Source organism: Oculina patagonica, chromosome 7 (genome assembly GCF_052425735.1).
Source record: "Oculina patagonica isolate OP01 chromosome 7, crgOcupat, whole genome shotgun sequence".
In the NCBI taxonomy this organism is placed as follows: domain Eukaryota; kingdom Metazoa; phylum Cnidaria; class Anthozoa; order Scleractinia; family Oculinidae; genus Oculina; species Oculina patagonica.
Window position 1 is genome coordinate 21992094 of NC_135764.1, and position 18565 is coordinate 22010658.

The 18565-nt window shown below is 38.3% G+C and overlaps 2 protein-coding genes and 1 long non-coding RNA gene across 3 annotated transcripts; 1 reads left to right on the forward strand and 2 right to left on the reverse strand.

Annotated features, from left to right (window-relative positions):
- Nucleotides 1-1617: 1617 nt before the first annotated feature.
- On the forward strand, nucleotides 1618-5725 carry LOC144660821 (histamine N-methyltransferase-like). The gene is made up of 2 exons (XM_078521546.1): nucleotides 1618-1913; nucleotides 4436-5725. The coding sequence occupies exon 2, from the start codon at nucleotides 4457-4459 to the stop codon at nucleotides 5381-5383; it is 927 nt and encodes a 308-aa protein (XP_078377672.1). The 5' UTR covers nucleotides 1618-1913; nucleotides 4436-4456; the 3' UTR covers nucleotides 5384-5725.
- Nucleotides 5726-7406: 1681 nt separating this feature from the next.
- LOC144660778 (uncharacterized) lies at nucleotides 7407-10169 on the reverse strand. Its single transcript, XR_013572157.1, has 2 exons — nucleotides 10077-10169; nucleotides 7407-8916 (listed from the first exon to the last, which is right to left on the reverse strand). It is a non-coding gene; the product is annotated as an uncharacterized LOC144660778 (long non-coding RNA).
- Nucleotides 10170-10233: 64 nt separating this feature from the next.
- On the reverse strand, nucleotides 10234-18238 carry LOC144660779 (procollagen C-endopeptidase enhancer 2-like). Its single transcript, XM_078521504.1, has 2 exons — nucleotides 18148-18238; nucleotides 10234-10463 (listed from the first exon to the last, which is right to left on the reverse strand). The coding sequence occupies exons 1-2, from the start codon at nucleotides 18191-18193 to the stop codon at nucleotides 10291-10293; spliced, it is 219 nt and encodes a 72-aa protein (XP_078377630.1). The 5' UTR covers nucleotides 18194-18238; the 3' UTR covers nucleotides 10234-10290.
- Nucleotides 18239-18565: the final 327 nt, after the last annotated feature.

Here is an 18565-nt window from a genome sequence, read left to right on the forward strand (position 1 = left end):
CGGGCCCGGCGTCAATAAAAGGCAAGTAGTTTACATTTTCCCAGAACATTTCAGATCTTGTCCTTCCAGGCCGGGCGAACATTTTGAGAGCCTAAAACACATCTTGCAAATAGAATTTAGCCAAAACAAACTGAACTAGCTCAACATGTGGCAGAATACAGATTTAGAGGTGTCATTCAACACTACAAATGGAAACCACGCAGCGCAATGACCTCTAGACACTTCCTTGGCCACAATCTTACGGCTATATTCAATAAAAACAGTACCCTCAAAAAGAAGTCAGAAGCAAATAAGGTCGAAAGACCGATTTTAATATAGAGCGGCAAAGGTACAAATGTCACGAACGTAGGAGTCGTGTAGGCCCGTCAACTTTATTTACCATAAACTGCTCATCGGGAATAGTGACCGGATCGACTCCAACCTCGGCGATTTTTTCTAAATATCTTCGTTTAACGTGGTCATCGAGTTTTCTGCAATACTCAGATAATACTGGAAACGTACTACAAAGCTCATCTATTGAAGGAACACGTTCGTTTTCCGGAGAATCCATTGAAATTTCGAGTCATTCAACAGCGATGGCATATAAACATATGTACATTTCACCCGCGGTGGAACACCAATATGGCGGATACCCAAATATGGAAACATCTCTGACGTCACGTGCAAGCCAAAAATTAACTTGATACAGAGACTCTTTAATTTAGCTGATAATTGGTGTTGTAATGTCTTGTTCATGTCAAAGTTAAAGGTTGTTTATTAATCATTGCAAACATTAGAAAGGGAACCTCTTGCCGATCGAGCACACCAAGAAGACAGTATCTCGCACACAAATACCGTCTTGAGTTCTTGGGATTTAAAAACATTCCAAAAGAGGAACGTAGAGTTTATGTTTTGAAGTGAAGTATAAGAAAGAAATCATATTTGAACTGCGGATAGATGTTAAGTAAAGAAATGATCCTCGCAGTGATATTGCAATTAAAGAAATAGTAAAGAAAAAGGGTCAAAGCCCGGGTGGGGGTGGGGGGTACTGCCATAAATTTCGGATAAGGGTGTGCCGCGAAGGTTCTCAAACCCTGACACCATTTTAGGATAAAGAAAGCAGAAATTAATACCCTTTTAAGGTCCAAAACCGAAAAGTGACACCCTATTTAAGGGAAGGAGAAGCGTTCCGTGACGACCTAAACTGAGCGGCTAACCGCGCACGGCCAAACACAAATCTTTATAAAATCGCTTTACTAATACTTGAACGGATTGTTCGGTTTTAAGATACCTTTTTTCCGATTAGCTGGGCGTTTATTAAAGCTGATAGAATTTAGGTACCCTATCTAAGGACCACAACAGGAACAAAATGCCAAAAGGAGCAAAAATGATACCCTATTTAAGAACTGAGAACCTCAAAAACCATACCCTATCCCGTGGCACGTACCTATATAGCCCATATATGGGAGTACCCCCCCCCCCCCCCACCAACCCCATGTGTTTATCACCGTAAATGAGTGCGTGACCGATAACTTCAAGCTATGAATTGTAAAACGATATCTCTTGTGTAAAACATTTTAAAATTCTCTATTTTCTTTTGTTCGCCATTACGCTGATGACATTTCCCACGGTCAAACAGTCAGTCTTTATCACAATTATTGCATCAGGTCGATATCTACTCATGGACTCTGATACTATCGACAGAAACGCAGGCAAATCGGACGTGATACTTTTGCCCTAACCTTCTTTGAAGAAAGGAGTGTTCAGTAAAACCATAAAGTAATTAAACGGCACCCTGACGAAATCATTTTTGACAAGGTAGCTGAGTTCTTCACGTAAGAAGCGAACAGGACGCTCCTGGTACTTGAAGATTGTGAATTTGATATCTCAGTGATCCAAAGGCGCCTCTTGCATAAGACTAAAGAAAAAGATAGGTATTAATAATACTATTTGACATGTACGCAATATGCACTTTGTACAGAAACCGAGGTGGCTCAGCCATTTTCATTTGCAGAATGTAGAATGCAGACTGCAGACTGCAGACTGCAGAATCGAATGCAGAATGCAGACTAAGAGAATATATTGTGTTACCTTTACCACTATTGAAAGCTAACCGTAAACAGGCTAACCCAAGTGCTATTTAGGCTAACCGGAGTGAATAGTAGGCTAACCGGAGTGCGTAGTAGGCTAACCCGAGTAAAAAAGTTCACTCCGGTTCACTTAGGTATTAATAATACTATTTGACATGTACGCAATATGCACTTTGTACAGAAACCGAGGTGGCTCAGCCATTTTCATTTGCAGAATGTAGAATGCAGACTGCAGACTGCAGACTGCAGACTGCAGACTGCAGACTGCAGACTGCAGACTGCAGACTGCAGACTGCAGAATCGAATGCAGAATGTAGACGAAGAGAATATATTGTGTTACCTTTATCATTGTTGAAAGCTAACCGTAAACAGGCTAACCGGAGTGTTTAGTAGGCTACCCGGAGTGAACTTTTTACTCGTGTTAGCCTACTACGCACTCCGGTTAGCCTACTATTCACTCCAGTTAGACTAAATAGCACTTGGGTTAGCCTGTTTACGGTTAGCTATTAATAGTGGTAAAGGTAACACAGTATATTCTCTTAGTCTGCATTCTGCATTCTGCATATGTCAGACACCGGTGCATTGTCACTAGGGACACTAGGGTTTTAAATTTGTATTTTACTTTCGTGACGATGCGCTGGCGGTTTTGGTTTTTAGTTTATTTCTTTTCTGTTTTCACTTAGAATATCAACTTTCATTTTCATTTTTGCTTTTTATTAAACTGCACATTTTACGAACAATGACTTCAATCACTCGGTCAGGTTGGAGTTTATCTGTGAGGCCATGGGTTCGATTCCCGTCGGGGACTCAGATTTTTTCCCCACGCTCGTGAAACATTTCATCTTTATCAAAGGTACAACCCTAGTCAGAAGTAGTTGGAACGCTTACGCTAAGAAGATAAAATGCGGATACTTGACGCTTAAACTTTCTCAATGGTGCATACAAACATTTTAAGAGCCCCCCTCCCCCCTTTCAATGTTGAACCCATTGTGGCTAAGGATTGTCTGTGCAATATGTTCGGGAGCTCAACATTGAGAAGGGGAGGGGGGAGGGGAGGAATTAATTTGGTAATCGTGTCAACACTTTTGACGATGGTTGTAGATTTGTACGTTTATTTATCCGCCCGCCCACGACTGGGAAAAAAATAATAAATCCGCCATGGGCTCGTTCTTCGAACTTTGAACTTTCAGACTCAAAGTTCAATGGAAAAAGGTTCTCATGGGGGCAAAAAGTGTAAGCAGAAAAAGAGCACTTATAAGGTCTCTGTAAGCTGCTCAAGCGGCACAAGGTTATTAGTGCCACCACCTCTTGTTATATGACAAAGTTATTCTCGTGTAAGTATTTTAAAATTAAAGGGCGGGTGATTAGCTAATAAGCGCTGCATTGTTGATAAGCCAGAACTTAATTCTTGGTTTTCACGTGACGTCATCAAAATTCTAAATCCAGAATCGCGAGCCCTCTGACTTTTTATCCTTCACTAGCTATTAGACGTCCTTAATATATATCTTATTGAAGGTTTTCAGCTCGATAGCATCCACCGTCTTTGAGAAATAACATTTAGAATTTCGGAGTTTTGCGTCACACGACATCAGAATGGCCGCCTGAAGGCTGTCACAAATGCTTAAAAAGAATGCCTCATCCTGTTATTTTTAACGATCTGAACAATTGAGGCTTTACAAGAAGTGTTTATATGAATGTTTACGTGTTCACGAAGGTGAACTGACCGCGCTTTATAGCAGAAGTGAATGCCAGATGTTTTCATTGATTTCCGGCGGCCATCTTGGTGCCCCTCCACATGGGATCCAACATGGCGTTTCCATACTGTGCTCTCTAAATTTGTGTTAAACATTATGACGGATAACTCGAGTACGGAATACCGTACAGACCTGAGACTTGGATACGTAGATAATCTTGTTATTTTCTACAACCTGTAAAATTCTTGATTTGTTTAACTCAATAGCTTTGGATTTATTTTTTGCAGCGCGTGACAGTATCGTTACTTGCGTGACAGTGAAAACCAGCAACACCCTTAAAAGCTCTATCGAGTTTATATAATCCCACATTCTTTATATATGCAAACTTCATTTCGTTAATAGCAAGTTTGGTCAATTGAAATTTCAAGCTGAACAAATAACTTTATGTTTAGAATTACTCGTCCAACATCTATACGCCGCGTTTCATTAAACGCTTTCTGCCAAGGCGCGACATCGCCACTTAGTATTTCTATACAGTTTTCGTGCAATGGTTGTTTAATGATTTTAAATACACGCCTCTCTAAACGCCTTGAAATTTATCCAGCTCGGGGACTTTAGGGCTTAAATAATAGAGCTATAAGCACGCTAATAATTATTTTTTTTTTATTTCAGCTCTGCTTCGATGCAACAAAGATGGCTCAACATAACAATCGCCTTCTTTCCTCGGATCCTGAAGCATACGCCCGCTCCTTTCAATGTTTTCTGGCTTCAACAAACCAAAGGGATGTCATCTTACAATACATCGTAAAGCACATAGTTCCTCTTTTTATCAACAATGAAATTTCCGATCTTCTACAAAGTCGCTCATCAACCGACTCGCCTTTTCGTGTTTTCAGTGTTGGTAGCGGAGAAGGTGTAAACGACATTCAACTTCTTGAAGCTTTCAGCAAGATTCGCCAAAGAGAAGGGGAAAGAATTTCAATGTTCACCCGTTGCATTGAGCCAGACAACGAAAGGTTGTCGGCATTTCGCGAAAAAGCGGCGAGTCTGCCGGGACATGTCAAGGAACGAGCAAACGTTGATTTTGAATGGGTTCCTATGACCTTCCAAGAATATACGTCACACAAGAAGGAAGATGACGTCACATTTGATGTGGTTCACTTCATACACAGCATCTATCACCTCGAAGAGAAAGAAGCGCTTGTGCACTGCTACGAGAAAGAGCTTGGAGAGAAAGGAATCATAATATGCATCGCTCAAAGCAAAGAAAATCTGATGAGCATTCTTGCTGAACTCCCAGATTTAGGGCGACACGTTGCTTCATACCCCAGAAATGGAGATGTAATTGCTGTAGCGATTGAGCAAGGATGGAAATATTTCACATGTCCAGGTGATACTAAAAGTGTTAACATCGCCTCCATGTTTGATAGCTCGTCACGCGAGGGTGATCATCTCCTGGATTTTCTCACGCATATAAAAGATATTCGGCAAACTGAAGAAAAAGAAATTGTTGACAACATCACGAACTTTTGGAAGGAACAATCGTTTATTAACGAGCTTGGAAAAAGAATTATCGAACTTAACGACAATGCTGTAATCATTGTAAAAGGCTTTGCCTAATACTCCAATTGTGAAACGAGGTTTTTCGAAAGTGTGATGACGTTTTGTAATACGTCGCTTTATTGGCAGTAGGATGTATTTTATAAAAATTGCGAAAGACGGGTACATATAAACTTTCAATAGATCTAAATGTGACAAAATAACGATATAATAGTCCTTGCATGTGTAAAGACTCCGAAATTGGGTTTTCGTAGCACCCCCTTGATGCCTAGCTGTTACCAGGACGGTAACTGATGCGTAAGGAAGCTAGGGCAAAGTTTTTACGGCGTTGGTTTGGGGATACTTTTTGCTTTGTTAATACAAGTGATGTAAATTCTCTAGAACAAATCACGAAATACAGGTCCAAAGATAATAAAATATTTTAAAATATACTTAAAATTGGTGTTTTGTCACATTTCACACTTTTTATGATTTTTTTTTTTACCAATCTTTGCACCCGTTGCCATGGAAGCCGCACAACCCTCCACCTCCTCCCCAATATCCCTTCCAATTCTCCCGGAGATTGAATACACTAAGCGATCTTAAAATTTGTCGGCGTATATTTGCAAACAGTGTTTTCTCCGGCCTCAGAGACATGCAGATTGATGCTTAAAACGCAAATAAAAGCAACAGAAAAAACTTTTCCTTTTGCAAGTACGGCGAATGTTCGTTTCTTTGCCCGACTAGTTTCCAAAAACTTCCTTATTTTAGATTTAGCTCTGCTAGCTTCTTCTTTGCCCTGCTCCCTGTCACGATTTTCATTTTCTTCGTTAAACGAAACATCCTCGACGTGCCTTTTAGCAGAGAAAATTTCGTATTTCTTTGGCTGGCCGCCATGTTTATTGCGGTCTGGCAGGAATAAAATTCAATGCGCATACTTAACCTCGTCCCCAGGGTCTTCTCCGTTTTCAAAATGGCGGCTAAAAACCGAAAAGACCTTGGGGACGAGGTTATGCGCATACTCCGTAAAGGAGAATTATTCTCGGCTCTCCTAGTAACTCCTCGCGGGAACATTATCCCGCCAAAATACATTAATATAATTTATGAATTTGGTTTGGTGCGCCAAAAGCACGACGTTTGAACTGCTGCCGTGCCAGAGTCGTGTGGCACGGCATAGCGTGTCGAACTAAATTGCTTTGCCGAACTCAATTCAAAAGTTTGATTCAGACGCCGTGCTTCTTCTGTGCTTATGTCGAACTTAGTTCCTGAATTTAGTTCGACACGACAGAAGCACGGCGTCTGAAGTAGGCCTAACTATAGTTATACCCAAGCAAGGTTCATGGGTTAGGCTAATCGTGTGTCCATACATCTGCGCGCGCAATGCGGCTCGATTTATTCCGCATAACAGTACACCGGCATACCAACTCAAAAGACATTAGTCTTAAGTTTACAAACGAAAAACCAATCAGAATGCGACAATTCTTTTCGTACGTGCGAGATGAACATAAATATGCAAAACAAGGCGTGAAGGGAGGGAAAAAAGAAAAAAACAATCCAAGAAATTACATATCACCAATGTTAGTAAAAATAAAGCTTGAATTCTTCGGCGTCTAGCATTCTTACTTCATTTTATTTTCTTCAACGCCAAGATGCCGTGCAAAAATAGAAAAAAATAAAGGAACAACTAGACACAGAACAAAACAAGGGCTGCCATGAATTAACTAATTTAAATTTGAAATTATTCAAAAGCTCATCAGAACTAACTACAGTTAACTGCTATGGTTTGACCGCTAAAACGACCGAAAGCACTAACTATAGTTAGGTATGACGTCACGTAACTTGAGACTAACGATAGTTAAATTTTAAATACGTGGTAGATGTGACCACAGCCAATATTTCTTTTCATAGAATAAAGAAAGGCTCCACTGAAATATGTGGACTACTCGAACATATAATTATCAACAAACGCTACTAATGAGTGAACTTTACTATTCGCTAGTGACAACTTAAAGTCAGCTTTATTTTTAAGGACGGTCAATTATCACACTGCTCGATAGAACGTAATGCACATCAGAGAGCTGTATACACTTGTTTATTTGTGCTTTTGCATTATACACGCAAATCTTTGTCTTCAACATTTGTTGCATTTGCATAATATTTCAGTTTCTGATGGAAAAAATGCCAACCCAACCAACCAAAACCCCCCAAAAATATATATTAAAAGGGAATGATATTAAATAGTCAGTTGTGTAATGCTGGTTTAAAAACGTAAAATTTTAAAAGAATGTATGGGCTTATTAGCTCTTTTAAACCCACCCAGCAATTTTGGCAGTTCTTGAAAGCCGATATTTTTTTCAATGATACACGCTAAGAGCTTAACATTTCGCCTACTAGTATTGAAGTTTTACAATAACAATACGCGCGAGTGACGTCATGACTCAAAGAAGACTCAGTCAAACAAACCGGAATGGCGGGCGATTTTTCTAAAACATTTTCAAAAACAGCCGATTTTCCTAGAACACTTTGTTGAAACAAAAACTGCGCCCAGATTTCCTCTATTTTTCTCAGACCATGCTGATGTTATTTGAGCCTCGTAGGGGTATCGTCATTTGCGTTCTTTTTATAAACCTCGCGCGCTTTGCTATTACTTTAAACGTTTGGAGTTAATCCGCATCCAGCATGATGCCTTCGTAACGTCTTTAACGCTTCTCTTAGCTGGCCGGGCCTTGGCACGAGAAACGACGGGCTCTGGAGACGCAGGATTTCCAGTCCAATGTTCTAGGACTTTCGGTCTCCATGTATGCAGTACTAGTCGTGATGTTTCTATATACTGTGTGAGAGAACCTTGGCGTTTTTGACGTCCGTTCAAGTTTTCTTTGTTTCAAACAGCCCTGCTGGCTAAAAGAAACGAAAAGGGCTAAGGCAACGGGAATGCCATCTACCCAGTTGTATGCTAATGAAGCAAAATACAAAACACTAACGTCAGAAAAGACGCACCGACATAGAAAGTGTATGCGATAAATACCATGGTATTAAGATAAATATAGAAATATTATTCCCTAACTATTTTTCCACTTTGTCTCTCTTTCAAAGGGCCCATGAAAGACTATCAAGAGGTTGAAAAACAACGAGGTTTAGAGTGGGGAGAAAATAATATAGCCGGATTAACGCCAACATTGGACGAGGGATTTTCAGTTGGCAAACTCGTGTCGTTCGAAGGGTAAAGATACTAGTCTTGCTCAGGCCTTCCCTCACTAGGATTGTCACAAACTTTGGACGAGAGATTTTCAGCTGGTACATTCGTTTCGTAATCCTGGCCGTCATTCACAGTCCCAAAATTCAATTCGTCATAAATTCCACTATTTCGTCGCTCATGATTAGCAGGATCTATTGTTGGCGGGTCGACACTTTGGACCGCTGAGGGGGTGGGAGTGTAGATGAAGGGCCGACACTTTGGTACCATGAAATGGATGGGAGGGTAGGTAATGTGTTATTCCCATTTACTTCCGTGACTCCGGTGTGTGTAATTTTCGCACAAGGCAATGAGGAGTTATTTATTTTCTCGTCTAATATATCACTGTAGTGAGTTGCTTCCTCTACCACCCTCGGCCTTTCTGCAAATTAAGAGAAATGCAAACACCCAAATTAATTTACGTGAAACAAAATAAGTGAATAGAACAGTACGTAGAAACAAGACTGCTTATCTGAGTCAAATCTCTCCTTATGGACACTTCTTTATTACAGAAAGTTCACTTGGCTTCAGAGAAACCAAAACTAGTCATTTTATCGCTACTAGTGATCTCTGTAATGCGGAAATCTCAATAATACAGACAATTTCTGTCCCCTTTGGTGTCCGTTTTTTTTTAAGTTTAACTTTATTTGGGATAGATTCAGCGTTATCAGTCTTATTACTGACGAAACGCGTCGACCTTGGCTCAGGCAATGCTAACATCAAATTTCAATTTTGGCACAAAAACAGACCAATGCCATAAACTCGTCCTTCTCTCATCTTGTAGCAGAATATTCGATGTCCACTGCTCGCGAAATTTGTAATTGGATAGTAAAGATGACATGAAGTACGAAGAAAAGTATTTTGACTAGTTTAGACAGAGGGAATTTTTTGGTTAATTTTCGTTTCTCGAGTGCAATTCCCGAGGACGACACGAGTCCTGTCGAAGAAAATTATACTGTCAATTTTCGAAAACCTGACCTTAATAATTCCAAAAAATGGGAACGTGTGCAAATCTACCGAAGATTACGGAAGACCACCCGATGTTTTTTTTTTACTGTGAGTACTCCTGCCTTAAATCGTCCAACAAGCAGATGGAGAACCTACCTGCATCCCTCTTTGCCTTCCGCCGTCTGTACCAGACAAAGAGAACAGCCGATGCAATTAACAGCACACCCACGAGAACAATGATAATTATCCAATGTGTTGGGATAGGATTCCCGTTTTCGCTTGGGCCTCCATCATCACCATCATCATCACCATCATATTAACTTGTATTTACACAAGATAGAGTTTAAAGCACAATGCTTGTGGGGTCGTGTATTATACTAAATATTACAAAATACTAATAAACTGATATACGTAGCTACCGTCAAAGAAACGTGTTATTCAAACAACATTAATTAGACATTTGATGTGCAAAACATAGATAACTGAAACGATACACAGCAAAGTCTCTTTACAGCTGGCCCTAATAATTTTCTATTTTTACTTTAAAGATGTTATAATCTTAAAACAGGTGGCTATACTCGTAATAGTACATACCAACAGCTTTGTACGTCGCAAAAAAGCCTTTCTCGTTGTTAGAGGGAGATGCGTAAAACTGCACCCACATGGATCGCCCAGATGATTGAACTGCAGCGGAAAGTTGTTTCCCACAATATCTACCCAGTAGTTTAGAGCTTTCAACTGTTCCATCCCTCACTTCAAGGTGGTCACAGAGAGAACAAGGTATAAAACAAGTACTCAGTTGGAACGACTAAAAACTCAGACGTACTACGTGGCCTTGTGGAACTGTTATAATCCATGTACACGTTAAGTCGTTTGGGTAGTTGGACGGGTAGTCCTGACTGCGAAAACTTCCAGATGACCCAGCGAGGGCTATGCCACTCTCGCTGCACTGTGCTTCCACCGAAGACAAGAACGTTAAAGCTGAAAGGAAAAAAAAAAAGAGTAACCGTACATCCAGGCTGCTTCTATATTAAAAAAAAGTCTGCAAGCAGTATAAGTATATACACACTCAGTGATCTTGGTGTTTCAAGCAATCTGATTGGTTCGCTATCTCTGGCTAATAAGTATTATTCACTCCTTACGGAGTCAATATTATGAGTAATCAAAACAGAAACCAAATGGTAGCCGTAAACTCGCGTTCGGAAATACTAAGAATAAAAGAAGATGATGTATCAGAAAGTACAAAGAAAGGCTACGAAATTTGGCCTGATGCTTTTTAAAGTAAAAGAAGACTACATATTTTGCAATTTGTAGCACAATGTCCACACAACTCGAGCAACGAAAAATATGTTGCTTACCGTCAAGTCGCTCAGATTGCTCATTTGAATAGTATTAAAGGACCATTTTGCTACATTGTGACGAGGATTTTATCGAAGATTAACTAGATTGCCGTGTTTGAAGATTCTGTAAACTGTTTCGCGCATGGTTAGTACCGCTTGTACATTTTTCACGCATGAATTGAAAGTTTAATTTAAAAATCGACTTTAAATGTTTTCCTTCTGAAAATGTTGTTGAGATTACTTCGTGTGTATATACTAAAACAATTACTCTTTGAAATCTCGGTGAATAGCGGCAAAATATTTACCTCGCCACTTCGCAGCTCGGTAAATATTCTACTTTACTTTGATTTCAAAGAATAATTGTTAATTATTTTTAATTTTGAGTGTCAAATTGTAGGATCAGAGCTTTGTACTAAAATCGATTAGCATACAGCAACGCAAAACAAAACAACGCAGCTTTAAATAAGAGAAGTTTCATGTGCAACAGTTTTTTCAAGAAGTTTATATATCTATGGTAGGATTTAACGAGTGCTTTCCGAAGTAATCTTTTATTCCAGGGTACATACAAACAACTTTATAAAAGCTCTTGCTAAAGAATGGGAAGGAATTCGTTTCCTTTTTGTATTGATGCTAGAAGTAACAAGAAGCAAACTCCACTCCTTGACTTGTGTTTAAAAATCAGATTATTAGGACTTAAATTTAGTAGAATTTTCAAAACATCTACTGCCGAAACCTGTTCAGTTCTCAGGGGCGCATCTAGAAAATTCAGAAAGAGTAGTCTTAGATCCCCCATACCCGTTTCCGGTGATCAGTAAACGTTTTAACCCTCGGACGTACAAGGGGGGGGGGGGGGGTGGATGCCACCCCCCCATGAGGTTTTTTCCAAATTTTGAGAAAACGATTTACTCTACAATGCTGAAACGTTCAGTAGCTGTTCATTCATCATTTGCGGAAATTTTGATATGTCAACCATGCGTCCATGGTATTTGACGTTGCCATGGCAACGTCATAAATACAAGCAGGTCTTGCCAAAAATCGTCATTTTTACCATTTTTCTTAATTTTTTCCAGTTTTTTTAAAACAGAAGTTCAAGATGTGTTTATTTTTACATTCCGTAAGCATTCTGGCTTGATTTTGCATCAATTTCCGTTATTTTCTGACTTTCTAAGAAAATGTTGAAATCCAAAATGGCGGATCCAAGATGGCGGCTCTGATGACGTCACGTGACGTCATATGACGTCATAGCCAATTAATATTATGTCATCTTGTAGAGTAAGCTAAGGGCTTTCTTCTCAGTTCGAAATAATTTCGCTACGCCTTAATATAACGAAAACTCCGTGGAGGGGTTCCATCCACCCCCCCCCCCCCCCTTGTACGATGGTGAGGGTGTGAGTTTGCTTGTACGTCCGAGGGTTAAACTTGCATAAAAAAGATAAGAAAAAAAAAATCATTTGTAATACTGTAAGTATTCGTGTCACGTTGATAACACTACATTGTCCTAAATTAATAAAAACAACAACAACAACAAAAGCAACAACAAAAATAGAAAGCCAATAATAAAAACCTCAAAATGGGTAGTAGGCCGAAAATAATAGCTAAATATCACAAGCGAAACAAGACCATTAAATGTCATCAAAGGTCCTAAAATGTCAGTATAATATATGTGCTCCATGAGAACAGTTTTATACCCTAACAGGACATGTCTCTCATGAATGAGGTTTACCAGTTACAATCATGGTAATTTAATTTTGACACCTTGGATAAACCAAAATAAGTACAATATTTTGATGTTATAAGGCAAGAAATATCCAACCAACTGCACAGATGGTTTTTTGACTTTATAAAATTTGTTTAAAAAGCAATATAGAACCTACCCCCATCTTTATCATACAAAGAGATCAAATGAAAGGAAAAAAAAAAACTTTGGGGGATTCAAGGACAGGGCATCGCAAGCAGAAGTTGAGGTATAATTAATATAACCAAATCCATCAGTTTGTGCCTGATATGCTGCCCAAATGATGTTTAAGACAAGGTTTACAGCATCCTTTTATGCTGATATTCTCAACATTGAGAATTGTATAATTGTACCTACACTTTCCTAAAGGTCAACAAACATGTGGTACATCACGTACAGAAATTATTAAGGTAGTTGACCCACTCTTCAAATTATGAGCTAAAAAGCAGTGAAAGAAAGTGCTAGTGACGTGCTTTGCATTTTTGAATAGCTTCATATAACTGATGAAGATACAATGTCTTAAATATGTAGAAAATAAGCTGATGAACCTTTGAACCTTTGAGGCTATTATTGGATGTATTATAAAGTTGATATTGCAAGAATTTCCCTTTGCAATTATTGAAATAAAAAGTTAGGTATATAGGAATTCTTACATTAGAATTCTAATAAACTTTAAATGGAGGGCACAGACCCGGGGGGGGGGGGGGGGGGGGGGGACTCCGGCTTGCAAATGACGGGGATGATCGAAGGATTTTTTTGGGTTTGAAATTTTCGATTCCGGGAATTTTTTGGGTTGGAAAATTTGGCAAGTATTTTTTTGGGTGACTTGATATAAATAGGGGATTTTTTGCGGTATTAAAACGAATTAAAGTGCCTTGGCGCGGCCTTGGCGTATTTATGGTATGATGAATAAACAAACAGGAGCGTTTAATTTTTTATGGTTTTCTTTGTGTTACATTATTGCCCCTCCTGGCAATTTAGGGGTAATTTGACAAGGAATTTTTTGGGGGTTATTTTTGGTCCAGGGATTTTTTTGGGTAATGTTGGAAGACTTAAGGATTTTTTTGGGTCCTGAGTTTTGCCTCCATTCGATCATTCCCGTCATTTTCAAGCCGGAGTACCCCCCCCCCCCCCCCCCTGGGGGAACAGAGCTGTATTCCTAAAGTCTTGTTAATGTAATAAAAAGAAGCTTGTGTAATACAAACTTAGATTAACTTTTCTTAATGGATGAATGAAGCTCTAAAATCTCTTTGGAGTGTTTTGTCTTGTGGTCGCTTGTAAAGTTTTAATTAGTGCAATTGTAAGATGTATCAGAATAACAGCTTTACTTTGCCAATTTAAAGAATAGCGTGCTTTCATTTGATATCTATTATTTTATCTTGAGAGTTTTGGAAAGTAGTTGAAAATCATTTCTGTTTACAACGCGTACAAAAATGGTGCAGGTTTCAACAGGATATTTACTGTTCCAACTGTATTTATAGAGATTACAGTCGTGGAATATAGCAGATATAGTTTTCATATCTACGTAACTAGTATACCTAATGGTAAAAATGTTGCCGAAAGGAAGGACGATGTAAATATCAGTTGTTCGATATGTATGCATTGTTCTTATCCTTGTGTAGACAACTTTTTTAAATTTCGCCGTGGGAACAGATTACGGTTGGCGGTTCGGGATTGAATGTCAAAGTTAATCTTGCACACATAGCACATGTCGTTTGAACAAAAGGTTTGAATCGCTTGAATCGTTAGTCGATTGAATACTCGACCATTTTAAAGTTATGACCAGTTATCAAACAGCGTAGCTCTGTATAGAAGTTAAAGTCTTTCATTGAAGTGAGATTTGATAACGATTTCGTGCGAGTTAAACACTACTACATTGTTTATTGCGTACGTTCGCGCGGAATCACGTGTCAAGCAAGATCGAATGTTTCCTATTTAGCAGAACCTAGCAGAATATTTCATTCACTAGATTTCATCCAATAAGCAGGCCAGAGTCTAAGCGCGGGCCGGCCGAAAATAGCGAAGAAAACGACTGTAATTTACACGTTCTTCAGCCGCTGCGTTGTAGCTTTGGCGTTACAAAAACATCAAGACCGGCTCAAGAGTGACCAAAATCAAATTTCTCCTCACAGTATCAATACTAAATCAGGAGAAGAGGTTATAAGAATTAACAAAATCATCACCACTCGCATGTAATTATCACACAACAGGCTAAGCGGACACGAATAAACACCCAAAGCGATACTTGATATAGCGTGAAGAAAGCACATTGTAGTATATAGTATAAGTATACAATAGAATGAATGCTTAGTGAACCAAAGTGCAAGACAGCGTGTTTCCACAGCTAAGTATCTGTCTGTCATCTTTTTCTGCTGTTATTGGAGTCCTATAACTGTTCAACGGCCAGATGCTGAAGTGTACTTTGAATTTTATTTTTTATGTTAGATACACGCTTTTCAATTTTCGATATCTTTGCAAGCAATAAATATACGTGAAAAGCGATCTCTTTTATAAATTAACTCTGAAAAGTGACACGAGACACTAAGCCTAGAGGGCTTTTGATTCTTTGTTCGTTTCATAGAAACACAGTTTACCTTTCATCTCGTGTTTGGCTGAAACGAGATATTTCTATCGAGTTTTCGATCAGGCCTTCGGAACCGTGGTATTGCAAAAATACAAAACGGGGAATCAACCTGCAAGATATACTGTTTCTTGGTCGACAATTTGTTGATTACAAAGAGTTTATTTATTTGCACAACAAAGGTGGTTTTCAAGTGTTTTGTTTTTTACTGCTTAAGGTGGCCCGCGGCTAATTCCGGGAGCGAAGGTGCCATTTTTTAAATCGAATTGTGGGGATGAAAACCGTAACCGATTTCTTTGATTTTTGGTAGTCGTAATAACAAATGTTTAAATTTTATAAATCTTTACCTTTTAAAGCCCAAAATATAAACAATCGCGAGAAATAAGCACTTTATGAAAAACCTTTTTTTCAAAAATATGCGAATATTTTCAAAACGCGAAGATAGATTTTTTTTCTAATTAAGATCAATTACTTCAAGTAAGCCTAGGTTTCATGTGAGCAAGTTTCAACTAAATTGGCTGGGTAGAAATTGCTGCACAGTTGACTGTTCATTTTTCGCATAAAAATATTGTAATTGGATATTTTTGCCAGCTATTGCAACAATGCTTAATTAATGCTAAGATCACTTCTGTCATTTGAAAGCTCAATACCTCCTAAAAAGTTGCTGAAAAATCTGAAACGATCGGTTATTCTCCGCAAAAGTTATATTGAAATGAAGCATAAGTGGTTTACGGTGCGAAAATTGCAAATTAGAAAAATTCAATCTTTTTCGCATTAAAAAAAATCGACCGATTTTTTTTCTTTTAATTTTTAGTATGCAAAAATCCAACATATAAGCCAACGCCCTCATCTAGTTTCGAGCGTGAAGTCTCGATGAAACTCGTCAAATTTGGCTCTTCAAGATAGCTACCTCTCGTCCTTCAGTTTAAAGCGCTTTGGAAACCCCTCTACTAACAGTAAATTATTCAAACATGCCGCATTCTCAAGATTATTTAGCACCTGGAAATGAACGCCCGTTTATTTCAAGGTGCTAAAAAATCTTGGGAATGCGGCAAGTTTGAATAATTTACTGGAACACAAGGGTTTCCAAAGCGCTTCAAAATGGAAGACGAGAGGTAGCCATCTTCACGTACTAAATTCGGCGAGTTGAATCCAGTCTTCACACACGAAACTAGATAAGGCCGTTTGTGTACATGCTGGATTTTCTCATACTTTAAAATAAAAGAAAAAAAATCGGTAGTTTTTTTTGTAGTTCGAAAAACAATGAATATTTTAAAAAATACACTTTACGCACCGTAAACATCTTCTGTTTTATTTGCTTATAACTTTTGCTAGGAGTTTCCGATCTTTTCAGAATTTTCAGCATTGTTTTAGCTGGTATTAAGCTTTCAAATAATCAATGCAATCAAAACATTTCACAAGCGTTGTTGTAACAACTGGCAAAAATACACAAGCATAATATTTTTAAGCTAAAATCTAACAGTCAACTGTGCAGCAATTTCTACCCAGCCGATTTCGTTGAAACTTGCTCACATGAATTCTTGGATAATTTGAACGTATTGACAGCAATAAGAAAAAAAATTATCTTCGCGTTTAGAAAATATTCGCGTTTTATTAAAAAATAGGTTAATTTAAAAGTGCTTATATTTCGTGTTCACTGTTTTTGTTTGTTCCAAATTTTAAAGCTTTATTAAATTTAAACATTTGTTTTTTCGACTACCAAAAATCAGAGAAATCGGTTAAGGTTTCCATGCCCAAAATTCGATTTATAAAATAGCACCTTCGCTCCCGGAATTAGCCGCGGGCCACCTTAAGCCAGGTCAGGATATTTGTGCTGAAGAGTTCAAGCGATCATGCGATAATGATGTGACATGCGATAATCTTGGTCACATGATTATGGCATGATGATCACATTTAATCATGTCATGCCATGGGATATTATCATGATCACATGATTATCGCATGATCACATTTGATCATGCCATGCCAGTCAATGCCAAAATATTTCGGGCAAAACGCTAAGAATTCGGGCAACAAGCCAGAGAAAAAATAGAAAATAAGCAGACAAATCTCAAAATTACAATCAAAACGAATTATATCAACAGAAAAATTATTGAAAATATACCGAACTTTGTGGTTCAAAAGTCCAAATTTCTCATTTATCTGCTTTCGTTTCCTCTCGCATATTCGATTTTCTCGCAAATTCTGCATGATTCAGCTGAAATCAGCTTTTCCATAGCTTGAACGTTTGCGCGCGGTGGACCCAGTTCAGACCTTGAAACAAAGCTGCGATACGGTTACAAATGGTAATAAAGCTAATGCTTTTGACTCAAATGAGCTCAAAACTTTCAACAATATCTTTCAACCCATTTATCCCTGAATGTTTCACACATTTGAAATAACTTTCAAGTGAGGGGGAAAAATGTAAATTGCCTCCCAAAAATACTTTTATTTTTGCTGAACTAAGGTGAATAAATAAAATATTTCCGAAGAAAAAAAGATTTAGTACGTTGACATCTTCGGGCAACGCCACGAGATTAATTTAAGAACTATCATTTCTTTTTGCAAGCAGGCAAGGTTTGTACACAACTATTTTAACGCACGTTCTGTTGTCCATTTCTTATGCCTGTTTATTCGGCTTTCAACCCGTGCCAATTTTTTTTTCGGGCAACAATGTCTCCCCCACCCCCCCCAGGTCCGAAGGTGCCCGTACGCCTATGGTTATGCCATGGATAGTTATCATGAAAAAAAAAAACTGCGTTTTTTGTGATTGATAATGGCTTTCTATAAATGTTAATACCCTCTGATACATATATAAACCTGGAGTAGAGATCTTAAAGTAATTCGAAATAATAATTGACGAGTTCTGAAGTGACTCAACTGAACGGTCATTATAAGACCAAAAGTTGGTCTTTAGACCCAGTGTAGCTGAGTGTGTCTTTACAGTTAAAAAAAATCTACAACCAAAAATTCCAGCAGGTTTTATAGGTAACAAAGAAATGCTCTTACCAAAAGCGATATAAACAACTGGTGAGCAGCCCTTTTTTGTTCCCATCCTATCTGTTTCTGCAATAACAGGTGACTGTTCTGCACTGTCCAAGATGATCAACAATCTGAGACAGGAAGTTTAAATCATCTGCATAAATAAGGGCTTGTATGTATAGTATAGTATGATAATTTTATAGCCTTTTGTCATAGCCAGTAATGCTTGTTTGTATTTTTTTAATTGTTTTTTCTAACGTCATTTATTTTACACAACAAAGGCAAAAATTTTATTTGTTACTGCTGCTGTTAGTGTTTCTTAGTTGTTCATTTTTGTGTTATTTCCATTGTTTCAATGACCCATGAGGATGGTTTTCAACTATGTTTGACCGCTAAATCTAGGCTAAATTCATTATGTTCTTGAAAAGAAAGTTTTTCGTTGAAA